Here is a 12,852-nt window from a genome sequence, read left to right on the forward strand (position 1 = left end):
GGGCTGTGTCCACCTCTCTGGTGCCCAGCTCTGCCCCGGGGCTCTGAGCAACGGGCACCTTCCGCCTGGGAGCCGGTGACGTGGGTGTGTGCGTGAGGGAAGGCACGGCCCTGGGGAGGATGGAATCGTGGAGTCCTAGAAGGGTTTGGGCTGGAAGGGACCTTAAAGAACATCTCGTTCCAACCCCCCTGCTATGGGCAGGGACACCTTCCACTAGACCAGGTTGTTTCCAGCCCTGGCCAACCTGACCTTGAACGTTTCCAGGAATGGGGCAGCCACAGCTGTTCTGGGCAACCTGTGCCAGGGCCTCACAACCCTCACAGGGAAGATTCTGCTTTTCCTAACCTAAACCTACTCTGAGTTTGAACCCATTCCCTTAAAGGGGCTACTGGCGTTGGAAGGCTGCTTATTCTGGATGTAGGAGCTGGATTTTGGGGGTGTGACTGGGTATCCTTGCCGGGCATCCCTGGCAGAGTTGGGGCAGGGGGGTCTTAGGGTGCCTGTTGGGTGGTGCCCCAGTGACACTGGCTGATGTCAGACACTGCCTGTAATGGTGGCACTGCGGTTTTTGGGGCTGAATCAGCTGCCGTTGCCATTACGGAATCACAGAATGAATTAGGTTGGAAAAGACCTCCAAGATCATAGAGTCCAGCCTGTGACCAGACACACCCATATCAACTAGTCCAGTCCATGTCCACTCTTTCCTTAAACACCTCCAGGCACTGACTCCACCACCTCCCTGGGCATTCCTCGCTTTATCAGAATTTTATCATATTATGCCATCTGCCCCCTAAGGGAGGGTAACTGCATCAAGGGGGGCATTGCGGGCTCCCCCCCGATGTAGGGGCACCGGGGGGAAGCTGGAGGGTGGTTATTGAGGGCTCCCCTGTGATGTGAGCGCACCAGGGGGGAGCTGGGGCGGTATTTGGGGCTTCCCCATGATTTGGGGGAGCTGTGCGGGGTATTGCCTCCACACACACAATGTGGGGGCGTTGAGGGGAGGTTGGAGAGTTACTGGGGGCTCCCCCCGTGCTGTGGGGGGGCTGAGGGGGTCCTTGTCTCATCCCCCCCGCCGTGGGGGTGCCGGGGGGTCCCCACCGTGTCCCCCGCCGTGTCCCCGCCCCGGCCCCGCCTCAGGGGCGGTGCCAAGGGCGGCTCCGGGCGCTAAAGGCGGCTCCGGGCGGCTCCGGGCGGCCTTGGCGGGCGATGTGGCGGCGGCGGGCGCGGGCCGGGGGTCGGGGGGGGCCGGCGGCTCTCCCGCCGCTGCTCCTGCCGTTCCTGCTGCTGCTGCTGCTCCGGCTGCCCGCGGCGCGGCCCGGCCGCCTCTACTCGCCCTCGGACCCGCTGGAGCTGCTGGGGCCGGAGGCGGAGGGGCGGCTGCTGGGCTCCTCCAGCGCCTGGGCCGTCGAGTTCTTCGCCTCCTGGTGCGGCCACTGCGTCCACTTCGCGCCCACATGGCGGGCCCTGGCCCACGACATCCGCGGTGAGTCCCCGGCCCCGCTGTGCCGCCGCCCCCCCTTCGCCTCATGCCCGCCTGCCCCCCATCAGCGCCCCCCAACCCTCCCTGTGCCCGTGCCCTTGTACCCCCTGCCCCTTATCCCCGTCTCTGATCTCTTCTATCAGTACCCCATTTAATCGCCCGTGCCTCTGCCCCTGCGTCCTTAAATTCCCCCCGTATCGCTGTCTGTTCACCTGTCAGCACCTCCAAATCCTCCCTGTGCCCCTGGAGCCCCATCAGCGCCCCTGAATCCCTCCTGCGGCCTTGTCCTATCATCCTCCTCCTCCTCTCCACCCACACTCTTAAATCCTCTCTGCATCTCTGGCCCTGCGTCCTCGTCCCCATCAGCATCCCCTCATCCCCTCTGTGCTCTCCCCATCAGCACCCCTCCATCCCCTCTGCCCTACCCTCCATCAGCTCCCCAAACCCCCCCTGCGGCTCAGCCCCCCCGGAGCGGCAGCCTGGTGGGAAGGCCCAGCCCCCCCCCACGGTGCCCAGGGCCTCCCCATGATATCCAGGCCTGGCTTAGCAGCATCCCTGGAGACCCTTCAGCTGGGAGAAGCCCAGACTGAGCCCGCCCCAGGCATAGGGGGGGTCCTGCTGCCCCCCAGACCCTCCCTCAGCCCCGCTCCTCCCGGCGCCCACATGGATATGGATGGCAGGGCGCTGGGCACTGATCCCAGCTGGTTCGTTCCCGGCTTTGACCTTGATGCCTGGCCTGGCTGGTGCCCAGCCCCGCCTGGCGACCCGCGCACGCCGCTGCCGTGCCCCTCATCCTGGCGGGGCTCATCCTGCCTCCCGCGGCATCCCGGGGCGCGCGCGGCTGCTCCCTGTTATTGCCGTAATTGATACAGCGCGGTCGCTGCCGGGTGAGTCAGGGCGCCGGCCGGGCGGGCATCCCGTCCCTCCGAGGGGATGCCGTCCCTCCCCGGGGATGCCGTCAGCGCTCCCCAACGGGGCAGGATGTGAGGAATGGGGTGCGTGCCCGGGCCCTGCGGGGAGAACGCCGGCTCTCCTGGCCCCTCTCCAGAACAGGGTTACCCCAGGGCTCCCCGCTCCGGAGACTGGACCGCGGACGGTGTGGCCGTGGAGGCAGGGCGGGGAAGCCGCCCCCGTGCTGCTCAGCATCCTCGCTGCCCGTTCCCACGGGTTGATTTTCGTAGGAGTGGGCTGGGCAGGGAGGATGCCAGGGTGACCCGCGGGCACCACGTGCAGATGATTCCAGGAGCGTGCCTGTCTTGCCTGGCTCCGTGCAGCAGGGCTTGTCACCAGCCCTCCTGTGCCACGGGTGCCGGGGCAGTGGGAAGCGCCTCACCTGCCCTGTCACCTGAGACACAGGACGATCCCAGCAGGTCTCCACCTCCATCGTGCTCCAGCCTGGGGCAGCACGGGCTCCATCCATGTGCTGGCACTGTGTCCCTCCCTGTCCCGCTCTAAGGAGAGCCTGGGTGTTCTCCAGCTTGTGTCCTTTATACTAAAAAGAAGCCATTTCAGAGCTTTATTCTCCATTTTCCTTCTAGTTTTCAGAGCCAGCCATGCCCCCATTTCTCCATCTGTTTTACCCCAGGAACCTGCTGGTCCTCACCGGGGAGGTGGTGGACAGTCACAAAGGGGGGATGCTTGGAAACCAGGGGGTCTCTGCTGCAGTGCCTTGTCTTGGCTGCTGGTTTTGGGTTGGTCCCTCTCAGTTATCGACCTTGGTCTGGGGTGAGATGAGGTGGAGCCCATGTTCCTTGCTCTCCCTGAGCCGTGGTTAGCCATCCCTCCCCTTCTCCCGGTGGCCTCTTCCCAGGAGCTGGGGCAGAGGCTGGACAGGCAGAACCAGCTGGGCAGGCACCGTCGGGCAGAGCTGCCTGAGCTCCCGCACTGGCGAGGGCAGGGCGTGCAAAGCCAGGTCCCGCCTCACACAGCTTTCCCTCTTCCTGCTGCCCGAAAAGTAGGGCACCAAACACCAGCATGGACCATGGCTCTGGGTGTTTGGGCTTGAAAAGCATTAGTTGGTATCCTGCGAAGGGCGAGCAGTGATTTTTGGGACAGGAGGATCCGTGCCACCGTCACGGTGGGAGATCACTGCTGTCTCCACAGCAGTTGCTAGGAGCAGGGCAATTTTTGGGGCCACAGAGGGGCTGAACTGAGCTGACCTCATCCTCTGTCCCCTCAGAGTGGAGGCCTGCGGTGATCCTGGCGGCCATCGACTGTGCCGACGAGGACAACCAGCAAGTGTGCTCCGATTTTGGGATAACCGGCTTCCCCACGATGAAGGTGAGGGCCGTGTGTGCCGGGCACTTCCTGGGTTTCACTGTGCTCTGCCGTTTGGCCTGTCATGCTCTTGCTCAATGAGATTGACAGGGCTATTGGACCAAAATATTCCCTTTGGGGTTGCGCAGGCTGGAGCTGTTTTGCCCTTCCCCAAAACATAGCTGTGGCCGGGCTGCAGCCAGCACAACTGCTGGGTGATGGAGCAACAGGGTGGGGGAAAACCAAAACGCTGCTTCCTGACGAAATGTAGAGGCCGGATCTCTCCTAGGAGGGGAGAGTCTGAATCCTGAGTTGAAAATGCCTGGGAAAGGCTGTTGGAGGGCAGAGAGAGGTTGCAGGGGCAGGTTTTGTAGGAGGGTGCAGGGATGCTGCAGGAGGTGGTGTCTCCTGGGAGCCTCCTGCGGTGGCTGGCAGGGTGCCATCCCTCCTCCTGGGCCTGTGCCCAGCCCTTTAGCTGTGTCAATACACTGGTTTGCAGCACTTCCCGCTGCAAACAGAGCCTTGCTCCAACACAAGCAGTGAAACCAAAGCACTCCAGGTGCTAAACCTGGCAGTTAAAACCAGGATTGCCTTGAGATGGAACTGGGTAGGGTTTTATCAGACACGCCGTCAGTCTCAGCTTACAGGTCAGCTCGAGATGGGGTCAGATTTGGGGCTTTTCCAGGCAGGCTGGCTTGGTCCCAGCCCTGCCCTGGGGTCTCACTGAGCACCCACTGCCCTGGGACACTGACAGAAGCATCTCCCAGGGCAGGGAGCTGTGCTGATGTGTCCACAGCAAGAAGTCACTTGCTTCATGTCTCCTGTCCCTGCCAAGCACCTTTTGCAAACAGTCCCTGCTCCCAGCCCAGCTTGCAAAGCAAACACCTGGCTGATGCAACCTGCTGTCGCTGCTGTGGCTGTACTGTGGGCACTGGAGCCACTGTGGGAGGCCAGGAGGGGGGGAACCCCCCTGTTTCCTGCTTTGTCAGAGCTCCGGAGCAGAGAGACAGTGGTTTCCAGGACTGGGAAGGTTCCAGCTGCCTCCGTGGGACCCCTGGAGACACCTGCTCTACTGCCTGCCAGTGCTCAGCCCTTGGCTGGACAGGCTCCCCTGCAGCCCTCCCCTCTGAGGATGCCCCAAAAGATGGGAACACAGTCGGGGAACTCCCTCTGTGGTGGCTGGTGACAGTTGGTGTGCTGCAGTGTTGTGGGGAAACTGAGGCAGAGCTGGTCTATGGGCAGCCTCAGCCTGCTGGGCTGCACTGCCCCCCATCCCACTCCAAACACTCACTCCAGTTTCCCCTTGTGGTTTTTTTTCCCTTTCAGTTCTTCAGAGCTTTTAGCAAGAAGGCAGAGGATGGGATAAGGATTACCAGTGAGTATTCAGAGCCATGGGGGTTTGTACCCTGGGTGTGAATGTCCCTGCTGCTCCCACACCCCATGGGTTGGGATACTGGGGAGTCCAGTGGGAGTCAGCTCCAAGAAGCTCCCCTTGGCCTCAGCCCATGGGACTGGCTTCCCCAGGACTGACCCCTTGGCATCCTGTCCCCCTGCAGATCCCAGTGCCACGGTCGAGGACCTGCGCCATGCCATCATCACCAACCTTGAGCAGAGCCAGGACTCCTGGCCACCCGCCTGTCCTCCGCTGGAGCCAGCCAGGTAGGGGCACTTGCATGTGGGGGTGGCTCTGGTGGTCTCTGTCCCATGGGGAGCAGGTTTCTTGGGAAATCCTGAACCAAAACCAAGCATGGAGCAGCCACTGCATCACCCATGTCCCAGGGAGACACAGATAACCTGGCCAGGGCAGAGCCATTTTCGTGGCCCAGATGAGATGGGCCATGTTGTTGCATCTCCTAACAAACCTGCTTATCAACCTTAATTAGAGCAAGCAATTCCTGGGCCCCCAATTCCTGGGGACATGGCAGTGCCGTGCCATGCTAAGTGAGGCTTCTGCCATTAGGAGTTTTTACTGTTCCAGAAAAGGGTTTCCTTGATTCTGTACAATGTTTTTGAGATCTGAGTTGTCCCTGCCAGACAAGGCAGTTGCTCCACTGTCCTGGGAGGGAGCATTTGGATTTCCCAAAGCAGTGGTTGAGCTGGGCTTTTGCTTCAGGTCTCTGGTGCCTCTGTGTCCTAGCCAAAAAGAAACACTAGCCCTGGTTCAGGTTCATTGCTATTTTATCCCCTGGATGAGTGTGCAGCTCCCTCCTGCTCTGCCCTGCCTGTGCTTTGTTTTTCACCTCCTTGGCTGACCCCAGTGGGTTTTCTCAAAGCCTGTGTACCGGAGCAGAAAATTGGGCTGGAAACTTGAGCAGGGAAGAACTGCTGGCTCGGTGGGACTGAACCTGCACCAGCATTCCCTGCCAGATCTCAGTTCTGCTCCTTCTGAGTGGGAGGGCAGAGCATCCTGCTGATGCCGAGGCACCTGCTGCCGCCCTCCTCTCTCTTGCAGCACGGAGGAGGTTCGCACTTTCTTCCAGAGGAACAAGGACCAGTACTTGGCGCTGATCTTTGAGAAGAGCAACTCCTTCGTGGGCAGAGAGGTGGGTACAGCTGCCTTTATCCCCCATGTCTCTTGGAGCACATGTCCCTGGTGCCTGATAACTCCTGGGTGCCTTTGGCAGGGAAGTTCTCTCCAGGCAGGCTCCCTGCTCAGCTTGCACATGGCTTAGCAGGTGCAAAGTTACACAGGGCGTTAAACAGCCCTACTGCATCCCTGGTGGGGCTGGAGGTCCCTCTGCCCCCCCCATCTGAACCTGGGGCTTGCAGGTGGCCCTGGACATGCTGCAGTATGAGAATGTGGCAGTGAGGAGGGTGCTGAGCAGCGAGGAGGAGCTCGTGGAGAAGTTCGGGGTCACCACCTTCCCCTCTGGATACCTGCTCTTCCGCAACGGCTCGTTCTCCCGCCTGCCTGTGTGAGTGTGGGACACGGCGGGGTGGGTCTGGGGGTGCTGGTGGGGTGCCATGCTTGTGCTCCATCTCTCTGTGCTCCTTTGTAATTGTTGGAAAGTTCATTAGGAAGGAAGGAGACAGTGGCTGGGTTGGGGAGGCTGGCAGAGGGTTGCTGGTGGGCACTGAACAGAACTGCCAGCCCTGCCCGGAGCTAGCAGAAGGGAAAATGGCTTGTGACTGAGCCATCCCCACACCACATCTGCCTGGAGGTGGCGTGGCATGCCTCCCTGGGGCTCAGGTTGTGTGTCAGGATACCCACTGCCAGGGCAAGTGGAGAGTACAGACCACCCCACATGCGCTCCCCAGATCTGATTGCCTGTCTGGCTACGCCTTCGTCTCCTTTGCTTCCTCCTTGGGGTCAGGGGCTGTTTGGGAGGGAAGAGGGATGTGCTCATGGCCTCTCCTTCCTTGCAGGCACATCGAGGCACGTTCCTTCTACACCTACTACCTGCGCACGCTCTCGGGCATCACCCGCGGCTCCTACAAGCTGAACACAACCAGCAGCCCCTCCAACGAGACTGACGCGGCCCCGCTGATCCGCGCAGACCGGTCAGACCCCCCGGCACCATCCCGGGCAACCTGGGGCTGGGGGGAGGAGGAGGAGGTGCCTTGGCCACGGGTGGGCAAAGGGCTGGGACCGTGCCTTCCCCTGGGAGAACCCCGAGTCGCGGCTGGGTGCCTGGGGGTGCGGGTTAAGGGACTGATGGGCCCTGATGTTGCGCTGCCCTCCCCAGCTCCAAGTTGTACATGGCCGACCTGGAGTCCGCGCTGCACTACTCGCTGCGGGTGGAGGCCGCGCGAGCCTCGGCGCTGTCGGGGGCACAGCTGGCCGCCTTCAAGTGCTACGTGGCCGCGCTGGTGAAGGTGAGGAGCTTTCGGTGTTGGGAGAGGAGCTGTTTGCAAAATGCAGGCGCAGGGGACGGGCCACCACGTCCCGGTGCTCGCGGGTAGCGAAGCGTGGCGGCCTTGGGTGTGAGCCCTGTGTCCTGGTGCTCAGCGTATCCCACGGCTGCTGTCAGACAGTCCCCGCCCCTGTGGATGTCCAATTTCAGCCCAGAGTCCCAACAAAGAGCCAAGAGAGAGTGCTGGAGTGTTTCAGACAAGATGTGGGGTGTCTGCTTTGGTGGGCAGAGCACAATTGGCACTCGCAGGAGGTGTCGAGGCAGCAAGTCTTTTCAGAAGAGAGGCTGTTGCCTGCTGGGTTGTCAGAGATGGTCAGAGGGGTTTGTCTCTCTGATCCCCATGCTCAGCTCCAGGAGCTGATCTCTGCAGGCTCCTTTGATAACAGTCCAGGAAAGGGACTCCTGCTCTGAGTCAGGCTCCGGAAGAGCCTAATTTAAGGTCTCCTTTATTCTTCTCTGTTGGGCTTGATGAAGCTGAAGTGAGTGGGAGCTTTGAGCCAGCACAGGCAGGGCAGTTTAATTTCTTGCTGTGACTGAATGCTGCATCTGACTGAGGTTTTGCCACTAGGTCTGCAGGAACCCTGTCCCCGTCCCCATCCCCATCCCTGTCACAGCCTGGGCTCCTTGGCAGACCTTCACCCGGCCATGCCCACTTTCTTTGCTCCCTCCTTTGTCACACAGGGTCTCATGCTCAGTTTGGACCTTGCACATGTGCAAGGCACCCCCTGTTCCCACCCCTGTCTGCTCTTTCCCAGGAAAGAGCTCCAAACATGAGCCACTGGTGCAACAAGCCTTAAGTCTTCAGCTCAGAACTTCATGTGGCTCCTCCTCTGCTTGCCCCCAGCCATCACCCTTGCTCTTTCTCCCTTTAATGAGAACCACAGAGTTAGGGAAACAAACCTCCATCACACCAGCTCCCTGACTGGGGTGCTGGGGAGCACCTAGTGGTTTTATTTGATCCACTATTAATCCTTCCTGCAAACTTTCCCCTCCATGAGCTGTAGTGGTGGGTGCCGGTGCTTCCCTGAGGATGCTGAGCTAGTGCTGCCGTTCCTGCAGTCCTCCACAGGACGGAGCAGCATCCCCAGGATTGCTGCCAGCCCAGGCTCAGCCTGGGGGAGCTCAGCCAGCAGGTCCAAGCCTTAACTGTTTCAATTCCAAGAGATATTTAAAGGCAAGGAGAGAGGTAAAAATCCTAAAGTGGAAAGAAGCCTGGAAAGCAGGGAATTGCATGGCAAAGCCTCCTCCTGTCCCAGGAGCCGGGGTGACAGTGCATTTTCCAGCAGAACTATCAGGTCACAGATGAAGTCTGTGAATTTGGGTCTTCCACTGTGATTCCCCACAGGCCCAGAAATAACAGGTCAGATTCAGCAAGACACTCCTTTCTTTCACTTCCCTATCACTTTTCCTGTGTGCTCCTGGTCTCATCCTCAGTCCGTCTGTCTGTCCATCCATCAGTGGCACGGGCTGGCCCCTCTCCCTGGAGTGGTTTTAAAGTGCAGCTGCTAATCGGCTTTGCCAGACTTATGGTCAGAGTGGCTTTTTGCCTCCCTCAGTTGGGGCTGAGGTTTGGAGCCTGAACACGCACACAGGGGACTTGCCAGCCATAGGGGGACAAGGCACAGCCCCCAGCCCCTTGGACACAGGCACCAAAACCTTGCCAGGACGCTGCTGCCCTCCTGCACAGAGGATGCTGGTGCTGCCCAGTGCCTGTCCTGGTGAGCTGGCGGTGCCTGCAGGCTGCCCTGCTGCTCCCAGCATGGAGTCTGTGTTTCCTCAGCCCTCTCCCCTCTCTGCAGTACTTCCCCGGGCGCCCCTGCGTGCAGACCTACCTGCAGACCCTGGATGGCTGGCTGAGGAACTGGACAGAGCCCGAGCTGCCCCGCGATGTTTTGAAGGAGGCCATGAAGAATAACAAAGATGTAAGATGCCCACGGGGACCCTGGCCCCCGCTCTCATTACCCCTGCCCCTTGTCCCCCAGCTGGCAATACCTGTCTGTCTGTCCACCAGGCCTCCAGCCCCGCTGTGCTCCCCACCAACGTGACCTGGGTGGGCTGCCAGGGCAGCGAACGCCACTTCCGTGGCTACCCCTGTGGGCTCTGGACCATATTCCACCTGCTGACCGTCCAGGCTGCCAAGAACGGCCCTGACAAAGGTATTGGCATCCCTGGGGGAACTGGGCTCAGACAGGGTGTGTCTGGGTGGGCTGTGGCATGGGCAGGGGTGCTGTGTGCAGGCTTGTTTCCCCCTTTCTTCTTCTCATCCGGAGGCAGGTTTGCAGGGGGCACAAAAGACACAGAGTCACAGTGTGGGGTTGCCACCTCAACTGTGGGACTGCAGTTGGTGGCACTGTGGGGTTTGGGCTCACCCTCCCTTTTCCCCCCCTCCATCCTCTGCCTCCCCCCAGAGCTGCCCCTGGAGGTGCTGAGCACCATGCGCTGCTACGTCCGGCACTTCTTCGGCTGCCAGGAGTGCGCCGAGCACTTCGAGGCCATGGCGGCCAAGTCCATGGACCGGGTGTCGAGCCGGGAGGAGGCCGTGCTCTGGCTCTGGTCCCACCACAACGAGGTCAACGCTCGCCTGGCGGGTAAGGGGGGCTGCCAGGAGGGGAGTCGGAGCGGCTTCCCCATGGAAAAGGGGAGGTGAGGGGGGGAACATCCCTGCTCCTGGATGGATCTGGCAAATGGCTGCAGGGGGCAGCGGTGGGAGTATCCCATTGTCCCCCATCACAGGGGACAGCAGCTGGTCACCCAGCTTCAGACCGCCCTGGAGATGCAGTTGGGTCTTACATGCTCCCTGCAGGGAGCTCCCCAAAGCTGCCACATGCCCTTGGAGGACCCCTCCTCCCAGGATGGCTCCTCCAAATGTCCCCTTTCCCAGCTGCTGGACTCTCCAGCGTGTTTATACTGGTACAGGGGGAGGGTGTCACATGTCCCCTCTAACCCCCTCACTGGCTCTGGTCCCTGCAGGAGGTGACACAGAGGACCCCAAGTTCCCCAAGCTGCAGTGGCCTCCGCCGGACATGTGTCCCCAGTGCCACAAGGAGGAGCGGGGGGTACATGCCTGGGAGGAGCCGGCCGTGGTCACCTTCCTCAAGGCACACTTCTCCCCGACCAACATCTACATGGACTATGCCGAGCCCGACCCCGTCCCCGGGGCCAGGGAGGGGACCAGCGCCAGGCTGGGCACCGAGGGCCCGCGAGTGGAGAGGGGGAGAGAAGAGGCAGAGGAGGACAAGGAGGCGGAGGGCGAGGCGAGGGTTGCGGGGCGGCCGGCCCTCGCGGAGCCGCGGCGCCCCAGCATCGTGCGGCTGATCCCCAAGATGGGCGACGACATCGTGGACCTGGACTCCTTCAGCGACCAGCACTTCAAGACCCAGGCCCTGCGGGCCGCGTCCGGCCGGCGCCGCAGGATCAGCAAGCGGGACACCATCGCCCTGCCCCGGGACGAGGGCAGGGAGCGCCGGCGGGCACCCAGCATCGTGCTCCGGGAGGAGGAGGAGGATGTCGGGGAGGGCCTGCGGAGGAGCCCCTGGCTGCGGGTGCTTGGATTGGGCTTCTCCCGCCTGGACATCAGCCTCTGCATCGCCCTCTACTTCCTCTCCTCCATGTGCCTCCTGGCCATGTACACCTTCTTCCGCCTCCGCACCCGCGCCCGGAAAGGCCGCCCTGGCTTCCCCATGGCCTGAGAGGGGTTTGGGGGGCTGGGGGCTGTCCGTAGGGAGGGTGGGCTGAGTCAGAGCACCGCTGGGCCAGTGTTTTGTCCCCCAGCGGGAAGGGGTTTGGCGCATCCCCCTTGGGAGCTGCCCCAGTCACGGCAGTCACCTCACCCGTGGTAGGGGGCGGAGGGTGTAGGGCTGTTTTTGGGGGGAAGGTGTTGGAGCATCCCCCTCTCAGGTCATAGTGCCATGTTTTTGGGCATGCAGGAGCTGGGACGCCAACAGTGGTTTGTGTTTTGGCACCCAGCTGCCCTTGGAAGCTCCCAGACACTGGGCTGGTTTCAAACTGGGAAGCCCAGTCCTGTGCTGAGGAGCAGCCCTTCGGGGTGTAACCACTAGTGGGGCCAAGAGGATGGGGGTTTAACCCCCCAAAAGTGGGGGCTGATGAGTGGGGGCGGCAGTCACGGGTTCAGCTGCATTTTGTGTCCCCTTCTGAGACAGGGCCCGGATCCCCACACCTTTCCTCGCCGCCTCCCTGCGCTGTTGCTCGTTCTCTGCTTGTCTTAGTGGAATAAATTATTTTTGCCGATGCCTGTCCTGCTGTGTTGCCTGGTCCCTGCCGTGTGGGCACAGTGGGGTGCCATCTTCCCTTCCTGCTGTCCCCTCTCCAGCCTCCCCATCACCCTGAGAAGAGCACTTGGTTTAAAAATCCTTTAAATATTTTTAATTACGATTGTACATTTTCTCCTGCTTTTTGCTTTGAGATGCACCTGTAGCTGTTCCCCCTCTCCTCCTCCCCCCTCATACAGCTGGCGTGCCCCTGTCCCTGGTGTGGCTCACGACTTCTCCTCAGGCAGAGTGAGGGGAAGAGAATCTGTGGGGACCAGGAAGGTACTGGAAAAAAGTTGGCACAAGCTGTGGAGCTGCAGTTCAGTGCTGGCCATGCCCGTGGTCCAAAGCAGGGAGACACATGGTATCCCTGGGGAGCAGGATCTCTGTGGGCGTGGGCCCCCTGTGCCTGTCCCCGATTCTCTCTGCCCTTTTATCCTTGTTAGGAATCATTAAGGAAAATGGTTGTTTTCCAGAGCCAGGGCTGGGGCCATCTGCTCTCCCGGCGCTGCCTAAATCCCCCTGTAACAAATTCATTGGGATTACGCTGCCCTCCCCTAATCCTGGCCCATCCCCCCGCGTGGGGGATTTAAAAGGATTAGAGCCCGGCCGATAATAAACTTTATTAAGGGGGAGGGGGGGTGTCAATCCGATTTGGAGCCTTTTTCTTGATATCTTCACTTTGCCCAGGTGGGAGGCGAGGGGAGTGGCTGGCTCCGCTCCTGCCCAGGCACGGGAGCTCTGCCTCCTCCATCCTTTCCTTCCTCCCTGCCCTTGAAATGAATTCCCCTTGTTCGGTCTTTCCTTCTTTAATGCCTGTGCGTGGTCACACCTCCGGGGGCTGTGGTGCTGGCACCCCGGTCCCGCCACTGCTGGCCCACTTGGCCTTGGCCATGTCCCTTTGCCGGGTACTCAGTGGCCTCATCCCAGCGTGGAGGGGGGGCTGTGTCCCTCCAGCCCTGCCCACCACCGGGTGATGGATGGGGAAGGTCTC

At 61.2% G+C, this 12,852-nt stretch overlaps 1 protein-coding gene across 1 annotated transcript; it reads left to right on the forward strand.

Annotated features, from left to right (window-relative positions):
* The first annotated feature begins 1,191 nt into the window (after window positions 1-1,191).
* Window positions 1,192-11,838, forward strand: QSOX1 (quiescin sulfhydryl oxidase 1). The gene is made up of 12 exons (XM_064664203.1): window positions 1,192-1,483; window positions 3,660-3,760; window positions 5,063-5,111; window positions 5,293-5,395; window positions 6,189-6,279; window positions 6,506-6,651; window positions 7,103-7,237; window positions 7,423-7,552; window positions 9,390-9,512; window positions 9,602-9,746; window positions 9,999-10,178; window positions 10,561-11,838. The coding sequence occupies exons 1-12, from the start codon at window positions 1,207-1,209 to the stop codon at window positions 11,277-11,279; spliced, it is 2,199 nt and encodes a 732-aa protein (XP_064520273.1). The 5' UTR covers window positions 1,192-1,206; the 3' UTR covers window positions 11,280-11,838.
* The last annotated feature ends 1,014 nt before the right edge of the window (window positions 11,839-12,852 follow it).

Source organism: Pseudopipra pipra, chromosome 9 (assembly GCF_036250125.1).
Source record: "Pseudopipra pipra isolate bDixPip1 chromosome 9, bDixPip1.hap1, whole genome shotgun sequence".
NCBI lineage: Eukaryota > Metazoa > Chordata > Aves > Passeriformes > Pipridae > Pseudopipra > Pseudopipra pipra.